We start from the raw sequence: 14,506 nt of genomic DNA on the forward strand, positions 1-14,506 counted from the left end.
TAGAAGAAGACTTCCATCCTTGTGATAAAGCGAGTATGAAAGCACAAATGCCCAAATTATTCTGCCTCTCCTTGGAGCTAAGAAAAGGTCTCTGCTGTGCTCCCTGATTTATCGGGCCGATTTGGCATGACGTCTGGCTGGGGAGGCTCTAGCTGCCCCAAACCAACAGAAATGCAGATTCATTCGGCATCATTCTCAGCTAAAGATCTGAAGGTGTAAGGCTGTATTTCCTCTCCTGTCTTGGGAGTTTGCCTCTGAGCTCATTGAGGCCCTGACAGGTGCTGACAGCCCGAAGGGGAGGCTCAGTTGTGTAAAGTAAATAGGATAATCAAAAAATGTGGTTAACAGAGGATGGCCTCCATCTAGCTGGCTCAGCTACTCTGGGGAAATGAAGCTGACTGCTGTGAACTGAGAGGAAGACCCCGCACAAGATATCCGTCTCCGGTGCCACTGACAGGCGTGCACGCCACCGCAGCAGCCGGAGGGAGGCGGCTCAGCTGGGGCCCGGTCCCTCCTAGTCTTCCTCCAGAGGGTTTTCTCCCTGGAACTGTCCAACAATTTGAACCCCGTATTATTAGAAGTATAGTGCTGTTTAGGAGGCCAAAATTAAAGAATGTGGGTTTGGTCAGTTAATATTTAATTTTAATAATACTTGTTATGCTTGAACAGTCAGCAGTTCACGAAGAGAAAAATCTTCAGTGAATGTTTACACACAGTGTGAGCACATGCTTTAAATATGCAGTGGAGGAGGAGGGGCGAATTCACAGTTAACAAAGCTAAAAAAAAATCCTTGTTATAAATTACACAAAGCATATAAAAATATTTCTCTGAATGCATAGATTAAGACTTGAAACTCACCTACCAGCAGCTGTGCAGTCTAATTCACTGCCATACGCAAGAGTCAGTTGACCACAGAGGACTTTATAAGGGAGAAGAGAGAGCGGGGCAGGGCCCATCTCTCACTGGAGATTCCCGCGGCCTCCATTTCTAAGCCCGGGAAATGCCCTGGAGCTATTCCTCTGTAGGCCACCTCCCAGCCAGGGGCTTCAACAGCTTCCAAGAATTTCTAATTGATCTGGATGGCTGGAAGAGTATTAACCCCAATGATTTAGACATGAATTGATACTGAATTTATTTATTCCAGGATAAAACTAGCCTTAACTATCAGTAAATTGTAACTTTTTTCAAAGGTAAGGGGAAAAAAAGGGTTAGTTTGTTTGGACTGACTATCTTCTGACTGGTTGAAACACAAGGGAAGTTTCTTCTTTAAAGTACTTCAGAGAAAGTGAGTAATAAATAACCTTTACACTCTGTTAGGCAAACACTGCACAAGGGTGAGTAACTCACCATCGGTAATTGCTGTAATACAATTAAGTCACTGAATAGAGTGACTCCACACTGGCCTTGAAAACACCTCAACCACAGCTCAGCATTTAAGCAGCAGCAGGAGGCCATTAGCTTAGCACAACATTCTCTTCCACTGACATCTTCTGCACATTCTCTCTCAATCTGTAGTGTTCCAATAAAATTAACACAGTTAGGAAGTTAAGTTTCTTTGGAAACAATAGGCACTATGGGGAGAAAGCTTCTTAAGACAGCAGGGATGTTCTTCAACAGCTGGCTTCAAACCCCTGCTCTCCTGTTTAAGTGTGCTCATTCTTGTTTCTAAAGTTAAGCTGTTTATTTCAACAAGACAGTAGCTTTTCTTTTTAACATTAATGACACTGAAGGGAAGGAAAAGAATCCTTAAATGCGTTCTTTAGAAAAATTCTTATGCCATGCTCAAGAGCTTAATCAGGTTATTTGTTTGTTTTGAGAACAAAGCCTGGCCGACTCACAACTGACTTTGTTAAGTGGGTTGGTGGTGGTTGTGGAGGATGCCCAAGATCAAACAACTTGTTTACAAAAGCAACAGATTTCAGAGCTGTGTAAAAATCCCAATAGTTTCAAAATAATCTTTATCTTTGATACAAAAATAAAGATGCTAACTCCTTTTAGCTCAGTTTCCCACAATAACCTTTAAAATAGCAAAGGATTCAGTCTGGAAAATTGCTTTTCATTTGTAGTGGAAAATGAAAGTGGAGAACATGGACTGGCAATGTTTGTGCTCTTCTCTTTCGGTGCAATTAAACAGAAACACGAAGACAGGGATCGCTTCAGTTAAAAAAAAAAAAAAAAGCTGTTGCTCTTTTAGAAGGCGTTAGAGAGCCCTCTAGTGGCCACGAAGGGGCGTTAATGCAGAGATGACTGTCTAGGCAATGGCAATCTAGAGACAGAAGCAGTCGAGTGTTTACAATGGAAAAAGTCAGGGAGGGGAAGCTCTTTTGGTTAACAGCATATTTACAATTAGGTAACTGTATTCTTAAATAATTTTCACCTGAGTAACATTTATAACTATGTTATGTGAAACCTCACAGCCACAAGTCACACCAAGATTCCTATGTCCAGTACCTGTGCTTTCCCCAGTTTTCCTCTCTAGTTCACGTTTCTGGAGAGTCGTGAACATGCAACACCAAGAGAAGCGCTTCCCGGCCCTTCGGGTGCACTGTCAACAGGACTAGCTAGAAATAGGCTCTGCTCTCTCTCAGCTTCTGTTAGACAACTCTCTTACATTCTGCACAAAAAACACACTGGATATAGAACCGTCGGCTTCTGCCTCTCCAGGCCACTTCTCAGCTGTTCACAGCTTCCAGCAATAGGTTTATTGTGCACCAAGAGGCTCGGAAGAGTGGCACCGCTGCTCGGGGTCAGGGGCTTCCTACCTTGGCAGAACGATGTTAGTGTATCCGACGCAGTGGCACCAGGGGCCCTCCGGGGCATCCAAGGCATTTAGATCAATGGCTTGTCCTTGGCCCAGAGGTGATGCACACTGTCACAGTACTCAGTGATAAAAGTCCCTGCTGCATTAGTAAGTCAGTTTTGAAGCTCTCCTGTTGTAGCAAGGCCTTTCAGTCAGTGTGGATGCAGCATTTCTGAACAGAAAATTATTTTCACTTATCATTAGAACCAGTTCCAGCTCCTGGAAATCTTGGAGTCGAGCAACATCTTTGTCCTAAAACAAAAATAGGTTAAACAGATTAAGAGGAGCCGCTTGTCTCTATGTGTTTGGTGTGCTGTGCTGATACCAGTGATAGTGCAGGAAATTCCCCAGGAGCGTGAACTGGGTTGGAGTGGTAGAAGGCCTTAACAGCAGATGCTACAAGATAAGCACACCTCGAAGGGAGAGGCAGTGCAGGGATGTTTTCCTCAGGGGCCCCGAGAAGCCAGAAGCCTGACATTCAGGGAACCCAGAGATGCTGGGAGGACCACACATGTATCTATGTAGATTTGCACTATAATTTAGGCTGGTTCTTATGTTATAAAACACAAGGCACATGTGATAGTGCACTAAGGTAATCCTTACAGATCACTAAAGAGAAACAACCAAAAATAGGTACCTGTGAATGGTAAATTCAGAACATTCTCTCTGGTATCCTACCACTTTCAGAAACGCCAATGTCTCTATAGGCCCAGTAGAGGAAAGAAAGCTCAATGGAAAAACACCCTTTGCTCTTGTTCTATTCTCTTCTCGTTTCTTCAGCTATGACTCACATACCCAAGGAGGAAGCTGGGTATTTTCCAAATGGAAAAAGCAACCACTTAACAGACCTTTCTTACCTTTCTTACCAGAGTATTGGGTAACTTTCTGATCTTCTCCACTTGATCAGGATTAACACCCAGCTCACAGCAACTCACTCTGAGCAATTCTTGGTAGGTGAGTTCCTGTCTGTCCAGTTCAATTTCAATGAAATCATTTTCTCGAAGAGATGGGTTCTGAATCCTCACCTTGAGTACCAGCTCTAGGGAAAAGGGGGGAAAAATGTTAATGCATGATTCTGGCATAGTAACCCGATGTAATTTAAGACCTTTTCCAGAAGATGGTTACCCTTAATCATGGCCTGTGCTAAGGCCTGTGCCACCCAATGAGAAAACAAAGCACAATATTACAGCACGGTTTGCTCAGGCCCAGTTCTGGCTCTGCTGGTGCAGTTGCATTGTCCTCCCTACATCTAAGACTGTGGTTCACAAAGTAAAGGGGCGGCAGGGGGAGACGGCAGACAACCATCCCAGCCATACAGAAGGCCAGTTTACTTCTGCCGCTGGAGCGAAGCAGGTAAAGGCTTGAGAATGGGTTGGGTATCAAACAACACATAAGCAGGGGAAGGGGAAGCGAGGTGAAAAGAAGGCACGGGAAAGACAACGGTACAAGAGTTACTCTATAAAGACTTAACGATTGTGGATCTAAAGATATTTATGATATGAAAATCCTTGCAGTAAAGACAGTACAAGAGCAAAAAGATAAGCTACTAATAAAAATTAAAGTCTAACTATGACTTGAATTCAGTATACCTTAATAAGGGAGGAATTTTGGCTTTGAGAGTGAACAAATAGCATTATTCGTGGCTCTGGGATCTAAGCAGTCTGCTCCTAAATTCTGAGCCTGGCTGCCACGATGACCCAAGCCATGCACCCATGCGCATTTAGTGGGTCTGCTTTGCTCCTTATATATGAATCCCTCACGCCACCCATGGGCCACTGTTATCAACAACAACAGTAACAGGTCCTCAAAAACAGAAAGTGAGGGAGTTACTGATATGGAAAAAGAAAGGTAAGACTAGACTATACCCTGTGGTGTTGACTGGAATTGGAGGTATTAGGATTAATTTACAGTTTTTAATATTTTTTTAAAAGATCTAGATTAAGTAGATACAGAAATACAGAAAAAAGTACATATATTTGTGTTTGCTTGCCTTTTTTTTTCTTTTTTTTAACGTTACTAATCCTCTCAGGTCAGCATGCAGCTTGATATCCAGGAAGCATATGTTCATTTTCTAATTTTCATTTAAAACAGGGGTCCCCAACCCCCGGCCATGGACCAATACCGGTCCACGGCCTGTTAGGAACGGGGCTGCACAGCAGGAGGTGAGCAGCAAGGGAGCAAAGCTTCTCTGGGGGTCCCCATTGCTCGAATTACCACCTGAACCATTCTCCCCCTCCCCCCACCAGTCTGTAGAAAAACCGTCCTCCACAAAACCAGTCCCTGGTGCCAAAAAGGCTGGAGATCGCTGATGTAAAATACCAAAGGAGAGTTTGTTGCTTTTGTCATAAATTGTGGGAGCTGCTTTCAACTCTACTTTTTGTGACCTTTTGAACCTTGAATGACTGTGGTACAAACGCGTATAACCCCGCTCTATCATGTACTAGATATGTGATACTGGGCAAATTACCAATCTCTCTGCATTTAAGTTTCTCCATTTCTAAAATGTACATAGGGACTTCCCTGGCGGTCCAGTGGTTAAGACTCCATGCTTCCAATGCAAGGGGCGCAGGTTCAATCCCTGGTCAGGGAACTAAGATCCCACATGCTGCGCAGGGCAGCCAAGAAAAAAACTCTTAAAAAATAAATAAATAAAATGTACATAATGGGAATTCACTGGTGGTCCAGTGGTTAGGACTCGTCGCTTTCACTGCCAGGGCCCAGGTTCAATCCCTGGTTGGGGAACTAAGATTCTGCAAGTTGTGCGGGGAGGCCAAAATAAATAAATTAATTAAATTAAATGTAAATAATAATACCCAGTTGATGAGTTTGCTGTAACAATTAAATGAGAACCTAGAATGCTTTGAAGTCATGTTCCTAGGTACATGCATCTTTACTTTATATCTTTCCTTTCATCATTCAATTGCTCTTTATTGTTTGCTTGCTTTTTCCTTTCTATTCTAACTCGGTCCTCTGAGTGAGCCTAGAAGAAATGATGCTAGCAGCAGTGAGCACACCTAGTGTTCACGTTCTGGTTCCTGAATACCATTCTCCACCAGAAAGAACCAGGGGTCCTTGGAGAAACAGCTGATTCCAAGGCTGGGGCGGGGAAAGTTATACTAGGGAGCCTGAAACATCTTGCTGTACCACAAAGTAAGGAAGTGCTCCAAGAATGATGGGCATGTCCAAGAGACACAAGAACAAGCTCCAAGGGGCTCCCTCTGGATAAATCTGGCATAATTTGAACATCAAAATAATGATACTAATGCATTATAACCCAATAAATAAAATAAGAATCAGTGAGTTCAAATGGAGGAGAAGGGAAAGCCCTTCTTTATAGTAGAATACCACCTAATAAACAGAGAAAAAAATGAAAGGAAATCATATTCTACAAAATAACTGGCCTGGACTCTTCAAAAATCTGAGGTCTAAAGTGATAGCTAAAGGCTGAGGAAATGCTTCAGATTAAAGGAGACTATAACAACATGATAGGCAAATGCAATGGTTGATCCTGGGAGGCGGGCAGGAGTAGAGGGAGTGAAGATAGCCACAAAGGGCATTGCTGACACAGCTGACAAAAATTTAAATATAAACTATGGGTTAGAGAATAGTTTTAGGTCAAGGTTATATTTTCTTTTTTCTTTTTTTTTTTTTTGCGGTACGCGGGCCTGTCACTGTTGTGGCCTCTCCCGTTGCAGGACGCACAGGCTCAGCAGCCACGGCTCACGGGCCCAGCCACTCCACGGCATGTGGGATCTAAATCTTCTCATTATATGGTGATTATGTAAGAGACTATCCTTGTTCTTAAGAAAAACACACTTAAGTAGTTCAGGGTAAAAGGGCAAAAGATAACTTGTAAATCTGAGTAAAGAGAGTTCCTTATACTAGTCTTGCAACTTTTCTGTAAGTCTATAATCAGATGCAAAATAAATAAATCCCACCCCCATTCCTCAGAAAACCAGGAAGTAAAGCACTAGACCTCTGGACACCACCCACCCTGTTGCAGAGGCTGTTTGCTGATGAGAGGTTACCTTGCATATTAAATGGAAATGCTCCGGTGAAGAAAAATGGCTGGAATGCTGGCGCTGGTCCTGCATACGTCCCATTTTGAGGCTCCAGAGACATTGGTGGCTTGGACGGGACAGAAGAGAACAGGGAGCGACTCTGACTCACCGGTGGCTGACAAACAGGACCCGGTTTTGTGCTTTCTGGTGTTCTGAGTATGGCAGATGGGGCAGACACATCCCCATTCTGAACCAGTGCCAAAGAGGTGTGGTCCCGTGGAAAGGCCCCAAGCAGGGGAGGTTCCCCAGGGGGCAGCAATGGAGGTGAGCCATCTGCAGGGGGTGATGCAGGAGGTGTGGAGGGGCCCCCATTCTGCAGCTGGGCTGAATCCTCCGACCCAGGGGTATAGATGAAAGGGAAGGCTGGGTTGGCCAAATAGTTCGGAACAAAGGGCAGCTCTGACTCCTTCTTCAGCTGAGGGAGGTCGTCATGGTTATCATCATCATCTTCCACTTAAAAAGACGGAAACACAGAACATTTACATAGCCCTTTAAAAATTACAAAGTAAAGAGTATCTTGTGAAAGCTAGTGTCCTTTGGTATACAACAAATATTTTGATCAGTGTTTACTGCACGTTTATCGTTACCATTTTTATCACCTTAAAGTTTACAGATAAAAAACCAAAACTTTATAATGCCTACCTTTCCAGAAACAGTATGGAATAATTATCTTGGCACAGTTAAGACTATCTTGTTTTTAGATACAAACAGATTGGCTGTTTGGCATCAAGAATATATACAATAGGGCTTCCCTGGTGGCGCAGTGGTTGAGAGTCCGCCTGCCGATGCAGGGGACACGGGTTCGTGCCCCGGTCCGGGAGGATCCCACATGCCGCGGAGCGGCTGGGCCCGTGAGCCATGGCAGCTGAGCCTGCGCATCCGGGGCCTGTGCTCCGCAACGGGAGAGGCCACAATAGTGAGAGGCCAGCGTACCGCAGGAAAAAAAAAAAAAAAAAAAAAAGAATATATACAATAATACCATAAGTCTTAAATTAGGTTGACAAAATCAAAAGTTGCCTCAAAACACAGACTCACCTCCCATAATCTTCCTAATTTCTCTCCTTGATGTTAATTGGACTGGCATTTCTCCCTTTGTGGTAAGAATCTCTTTGTCAGCTCCCGATTTTAACAAGTAAGAGACCACCTGACCATGGTTGCGTTTACATGCCCAGTGTAAACAGGTCCTACGGCAAAGAAAAGAAAAAAAGAGTGATTTAAAAAGTGGAGAGGTGATTTGGGATTTCAAATTCTACACACCAGTAAATAAATACATACAAGCGTGTTAGAGTTCAGCTAGAACCAGAAAATCAGGCTGGTAATCTTAACTTCTCTTTTCAGAAAGCAGATGATCGAAATATTTAATATGCTTAAAATTTATTTTTCAGTTTCATTTCTGGCCCTTGGGAAAAGCTGATTTATCCTCGGAGCTTTATTTCAATGGCTTTCAGAAGGCTGGCTGCCTGGCTGGCTAGATAACTCTACTGATATCCTGTGTGTTCACTCTATCAGTGTCGCTCATTAGATTGTACCAGTCTCTTTAAAATATATTTTTACATGGCCATATTCCTTTTAAGAGACTATGGAAACTTGCTTCATATGCACCAAATGTCACTTGAAGATTAAATATTATCAGGCTACTAACCATCTCTCATCGGCAGCTTGCTCTGCCACTAAAATTATTACTACAGCAGATTCCTGTCTGAATCTCAGTTACTCTTTTCCTCTTTCCTTTTCTCTCCTTCACACACACACACAAAGGATTTCCAAATTTCCATTTTTAAGAGTTCACTTCTCTAGCTCTCTCCAGAAGGCTACATTTTTCAAGTGCTTTAGGAATTAAAGTACATGTGCCATGCCTTGTGTTTAAGGCACTACACACGTACTTTAATTCCTAAAGCACTTCAAAAATGTACATCAACAGCCAAAAGTTTTGAGAACTCTTCTGAAGTATTAGACTTATTTAAGTAAAACTAATTATTTACTATTGTACACACAGGAAGGGATTATGCACACTCTAAAGAGCTATTATCTTAACACTGCACAGAAACAGAATAACATGCTAGCCAATACTCCAACTTAATAGAGCTACGAAATTCATCCCCAGTTGCCAAACCTGAATGTTATTATGGAAGGAAATTACTTTTCTCCCGTTTTGAAATGTCCTCACTCACCAACTCTCTAATTGAACTGAGATAAATATCTTCAGAGCTTATAGACGAATATAAATATGGTAAAGAATAGAACATAAGTTCAATACTGAGGATTAGGTCACCCACCTGAGAAATATAACTATCTAGAAAGTACATTTGGTTCCAGGAAAAAGCTGATTTGCCCTGGGCACCTTAATATTTATGACTTACAGAAAGCCAGCTTGTCTGGCTGACTGGGAGCAACTCCACTGATGTTTCAGAGTGATATTTGACATTCCAAACTATTACCCATTAGAATTAGATTATCCAGATGTCTTTAAAAGGTACTCTATGATGAAAAGAATGCCAATTTGGGGAAAATAAGGGAAGAGTCTTGATATGGACTTCTAAAATATAAGCTCTGTGTGAGGGTAAGGAAGTATCTGCTTGAATATACAGGTACTTAATATTTGCTGAATGAGTGAACCAAGGACACGGTGGGCATTACTTGGAATAGAAGGATCCCACATATCCTTGATTCTGGCCAAACTACAGCTGAGAGTGTGTTTGTGTGTGGATGTCTTGAAAGCCTGAAAATGAATAATTATAATGATAAGCAAGCACTCAAAAATGAATGGAGCATGATGAGAAAAATATGTTCCCTTTTGGAAATAAAGTGCTCACTTGCTAGTAGTAAATCACTTGTTCACGACAAGCTTGAGAGTGAAGGAAGAAATATACTGCCAGTGGATCTGAGACACTTGGGGACAAACCAGCTAGCTAAAGCATCACCATGTAAAGTGGAGTTAAGTCAACACAGCACGTCCCCCACAGCCCTGTACCCTGAGTGATCATCATTTATAGTCCAGACCTGTGCAGCTCTGGGTGGCCAGAACTGACAGGCACTGTAGCCAGGCAATATTTTCAACTTCTTCCTGAGCTATTATACTTGTTCCTTAAAGCAAAGGGGTATGCATGACACTTGAAGTACAATTGATGTGGGAGCTCTATCTTTGAACGTGAACTCTTTAAGCTTTAAATTTGCAGTCAGAATAGCCTATCAGTGCTGGGAAGTATTTCAGACCAGAGGCACTGGGCATCCTTTCAGTGCTGGGAAGTATTTCAGACCAGAGGCACAAATTTCATTTGTGCAGAAATTGTGGTTACTGAGCAGCTAAGAATTGAAAGCAGTAACCATTCTGCTTTTCTATGCTGCTGACTATGTTTTTTGAGGATAACCTTTATATCCCATTACCCAGCACACTGCTTAATAAAAAAATAATAGTTAAAAAAGAAAAAAATAGTTAACACAGACATGTTTTACATGCGGAACACTGTTCTAAAAGTTTTACATATATTAATTCATTTAATCCTCTAAACAACCCATTTAATCCTCTAAACAACCTACTATTATCAACGTTCTCCCACTTTACAGATGAGAAAACTGAGGCAGTCAGCAACTAAGCAAAACACTATGGTACACAGAGACTGTATTACAAGGACAATAAAGAGAGGAAAGGGATTAGGAAATGCCAGAGACAGGGAAGGGGCATGGCTCAATTTTAAATTGAGGGCCAAGGAAAGACTCATTAAGGGGACGTCTAAGCTAAGACCTGAAGGAGGTGAGGGGACAAAAGCATTTTAAATAACGGGAAGAGAAAACACAAAGGCCTTGAATCAACATTGTGCCTGGTGTTTTCAGGAAAAGCAAGGAGGCCAGGAGAGCAGAATGAAGGGGGCAAGGGGGTAAAGCCGGAGGTGAGGCTTAGAGGTAAAGACAGAGGATGCAGGGACAAGGAGTCGAAACTGTAGGACCCTGTGGGCTTTTACCCAACATGAGACGGGAGCTATTAAAGGGTTTTGAGCAGAATGAAATGATCTGACTGGCTGCTGTGCTGAGAAAAGATCCCTCTGGCTGCTGTGCTGAGAAAAGATGTAGGGTAGAAGGACTAGTTAGGAGGCTACTGCATTAATCCAAGTGATGGAATGATGGTGGCTTTGCACCAGAGGTGTAGTGGTAGAGCTAGTGAGAAATGGTCAGATGCTAACTACACCGCTGCCAGTGGAGCTGGCAGGATTAGCGGCTTGACTGGATGTGGGGTGTGAGGGAAAGACAGAAGGCAAGGAGGGCACCAAAGGTTCTGGCCTGTGCACCTCAGATGCTGAGATGAGGACTCAGGAGCAGGCTGGGGACAATTAGGGCGACCAGGAACTCAACCCTGGGCATGTTGCATTTGAAGTCCTATTAGACATCTTCCCCCAATTAAATCTATGAAAGTCTCTTCATAGTTCCACCAACTTACGTTCACTGAGCACCTACTATGTGGTTAAGAAAGTATGGTTTGGGGGCTTCCCTGGGGGTCCGGTGGTTAAGACTCCATGTTTCCACTGCAGGGGGTGTGGGTTCGATCCCTGGTCGGGGAACTTAGATCCCACATGCCGTTGGGTGTGGCCAAAAAAAAAAAAAAGAGGAAGTTTGGTTTGGAGGCAGATGCTGGGTTTGTTTCCCAGCTCCATCAGTTACTGTAAACTCTGTGACCTTGGGAAAATTACTTAATCTTTCTGGGCTTCAGTATCCTCACCTACAAAATGGAGAGGATAACAATAGCTATGTCCCTGAGTAGTTGTGAATGAGATAATACACATAAAGCACCTGGACGCTTGTTTGCACTACGGAGCAAGCTCAATAAATGTTAGCTGTTTATATCATGCTGCATCTCCGTAAATGCTCACAACACTCTTCTGAAATAACTGGAAAATGAAGTGACTCGGGCAAGGTTGTATATCTAAGCAGGAATGGAGAAGAACCTGCAGGAAAGACCAGGCTTATTCTTCTACACAACACTGCCTCCCAGTGCCGAAACAATGATTCACAGCTTGTGAACCACACAGCAATCCTAGAAATGGCACACACAGAGAAAAGCAAGCTAGTTTGCAAACACTTTTAAACAAAACAAAAAAGCAGTTTCTACTGTTTCCTCGCTTTCTGGACAGCTACGCAGGCTGTTTTCCTTAGGGTAAGTTCGTAGATAGATTTGTGAGGAAGTCGGGAAACTGCGACTCCAGTCCTGGCTTTTATATTAATAGTTGTGTGACCTCGGGCAGGTTATTCTCTGAAGTTGAACCCATCTCCAATGTCCCTTTTAGTTTCAAACTGTATGATTCCACCTTAAAAAATAAAACATTTGCAAACTCACTTTAACTCTCAGCTAGCAATATAGGTTGGTTAAGCATTACCTGGATCAAATAAAAAATTAAAATTTAAATGTGAAGAGAGCAGAATAATACCACATTCAGTAACTTAAAACTTGACCACCAGCACATCATAAAATGAGATGCCTTATTTAGTTGGAAAGGACTCAACTGCATGCAGGCATCTGAAGTCCCATGTTTGAAACTGTTGTAAGAAAACAAAGCAAACACTCCATAGGATAAATGAATGGGTCTTCCTGCAACAGGCAGCTAGGTAGTAGCAAATCACTGCTGCAGTGAGACAACAGAGAAGCAGAATAGGGATGCAAGTGATTTTTTCCCCTAGTCTTGGGAAAAGAAATCGTGCTACTTTATAAGATCCACATTTCCTCAGTTGCTTATGCTTTTTGCTCTGCACAGACGTGCTCTTCATAGTAATTCCAGACTAGAACTGGGGTGAGCATCAAATTAGGGTGACGTTAGGGGTGGGGAGGGGGGAACGGCGGGCGCCAGGGTTCGGGTGGGCGCTGCCGGGGCAGGACCACGTGGGCCGGGATTTGGACACGACGCTCCGCTGACTAACCGAGGCAGAGGGGGCCAGGTCTGGCCTCCAGAGCGCACAGCCTCGTTGACCCGGAGCGCCGGGCCACGCCTTAGAGGGCGTCGGGTTCAGCGCTAGGCCGAGGTCGCGCCCGGGCCGGGTGCTCTGACCCTAGGCCTCCCCCGCTCCCCACTTACCAGCCGTTGACCTCATTTTGGGAGTTCACATCCACCCCGCTCTCCACCAGTTTCTGCACCTCCCGAATGTCCCCCAAGGCCGCGGCCTCCCGCAGCCTCTCCTGCTGCTCCTTCTGCTCCAGGAGAGCGCTCATCTTCCCTCAGCCCCAGGCCCCCGCCCGGGTCCGCCCGCCCGCCCGCCCAGTCCCGGCCGGTCAGCGCCACCGACGCCGCGGCCCGCTCCCCGCCATGGAGAGACCGCGCGGAGCACGTCCGCCCAGCTCGCGCCGCCGCCCGCGCCCGGCCAGCTGCCTCGGCTACCCCGCCGAGGGCCGCCCGCCACTCCCCTGCTGTTCCCGGCCCGTGGGCCCAAGCCTCCTCCCGGCCGCGCCTCCCGCAGGCCGGCTCCGGGGGAACCTATTCAGAGTGACAACCCTGACCCAGATATTTTCCGTTCCTACCCTCGGCGCCCGCGCGGGCTGGCTGTTTATGTAACAGCTGCACAATATTATCTGCCGTGATTCACGGACTATTTTTAGAACTCCCTACCCCGCAGCTTCCAGGGAGGAGGACAGACACAAGGAAAGGGAAGAATGGGTATTTGAGAGCCAGAAAAGCCTTATCCCCTGGCGCAGGCTGTTTACCAGGCATCAAAAATAACTGGTGTTCCCCACCCCCCCACCCCCACCCCGGTTTGTTTGGCTCTTTTTCCTCATCTGAACCAACTCTTGCCCGGCAGGATGGGGAAATGGGCTGAAAACGATCCTATTATATGCCTGTTATTGCAGAGATAGAGTACACGGTTCTTCTTTTGACAGTGCTTGGGACTTTTCAGTTCGATTATTTATTTCAATTGCTGTTGTTTTACATCTCATTTTAGAGATTTCTTCTAAATTGGCTTTCAGGAAAAATATATTGTGCTCAGAGTCTATAAAATGTGATTTATTACTGCTTTTAAATCTTAATTAATTACTCTTCGTGAAGGCCATGTAAGGAAAAAAGAAAGAAGAGAACACCAAAGAGGCTTTGGTGAGAGGAACGGTGCAAAGTATAAACAGCATTCTGCCTGACTTCTTTGCCTAATCAATCTAATGAGGCTCAGAGCCTGGGCTGGCACTGCCTTACTACCCAGCCCGAGAAAAAGAAAAGTATTGTTTTGCTGAGCCCAGGCGCCCGGGAGACATCTTCCAATGTGGCACAGGATGGAAGATTGCAGATGGGGTCGGAAGGGTTAAGGAATAACCCTGGGGTGAAAAAGAGAAAGGTCTGAACGCAGAGAGGAGATAAAATAGGAAGAGACAAATTTAGGCATGGGGTTTTCATTTGCCTCTCTTGGGGCAGCCCAGGATTTGCACAGCAAGCATTTTTCTTGCTACTGTTTAAGAAAAACCCAAATCTGTTTATTATGATACAGTCATTCACACAGCACACAGTGCACACCAGGTGGTACTGAATATAAACTGACTGCACACTTAAATTGATCCTATGGTGAACTGGAACTCTGCTTGAGCTTACATTTTTATTTGTCCCCCAATTTAAACTTTAATTCTCAGATCCAGCATGATATTCCATCTGAAGCTGATGTACATAGTACTGGAATTGGGCCC

General features: G+C 44.3%; 1 protein-coding gene across 1 annotated transcript; it reads right to left on the reverse strand.

Annotated features, from left to right (window-relative positions):
• Positions 1-290: 290 nt before the first annotated feature.
• On the reverse strand, positions 291-13,072 carry ANKRD40 (ankyrin repeat domain 40). Its single transcript, XM_059997629.1, has 5 exons — positions 12,921-13,072; positions 7,897-8,045; positions 6,829-7,314; positions 3,658-3,839; positions 291-3,052 (listed from the first exon to the last, which is right to left on the reverse strand). The coding sequence occupies exons 1-5, from the start codon at positions 13,052-13,054 to the stop codon at positions 2,906-2,908; spliced, it is 1,098 nt and encodes a 365-aa protein (XP_059853612.1). The 5' UTR covers positions 13,055-13,072; the 3' UTR covers positions 291-2,905.
• Between the last annotated feature and the right edge of the window lie 1,434 nt (positions 13,073-14,506).

The sequence above is a fragment of the Delphinus delphis genome, chromosome 19 (genome assembly GCF_949987515.2).
Source record: "Delphinus delphis chromosome 19, mDelDel1.2, whole genome shotgun sequence".
Taxonomy (NCBI): Eukaryota; Metazoa; Chordata; class Mammalia; order Artiodactyla; family Delphinidae; genus Delphinus; species Delphinus delphis.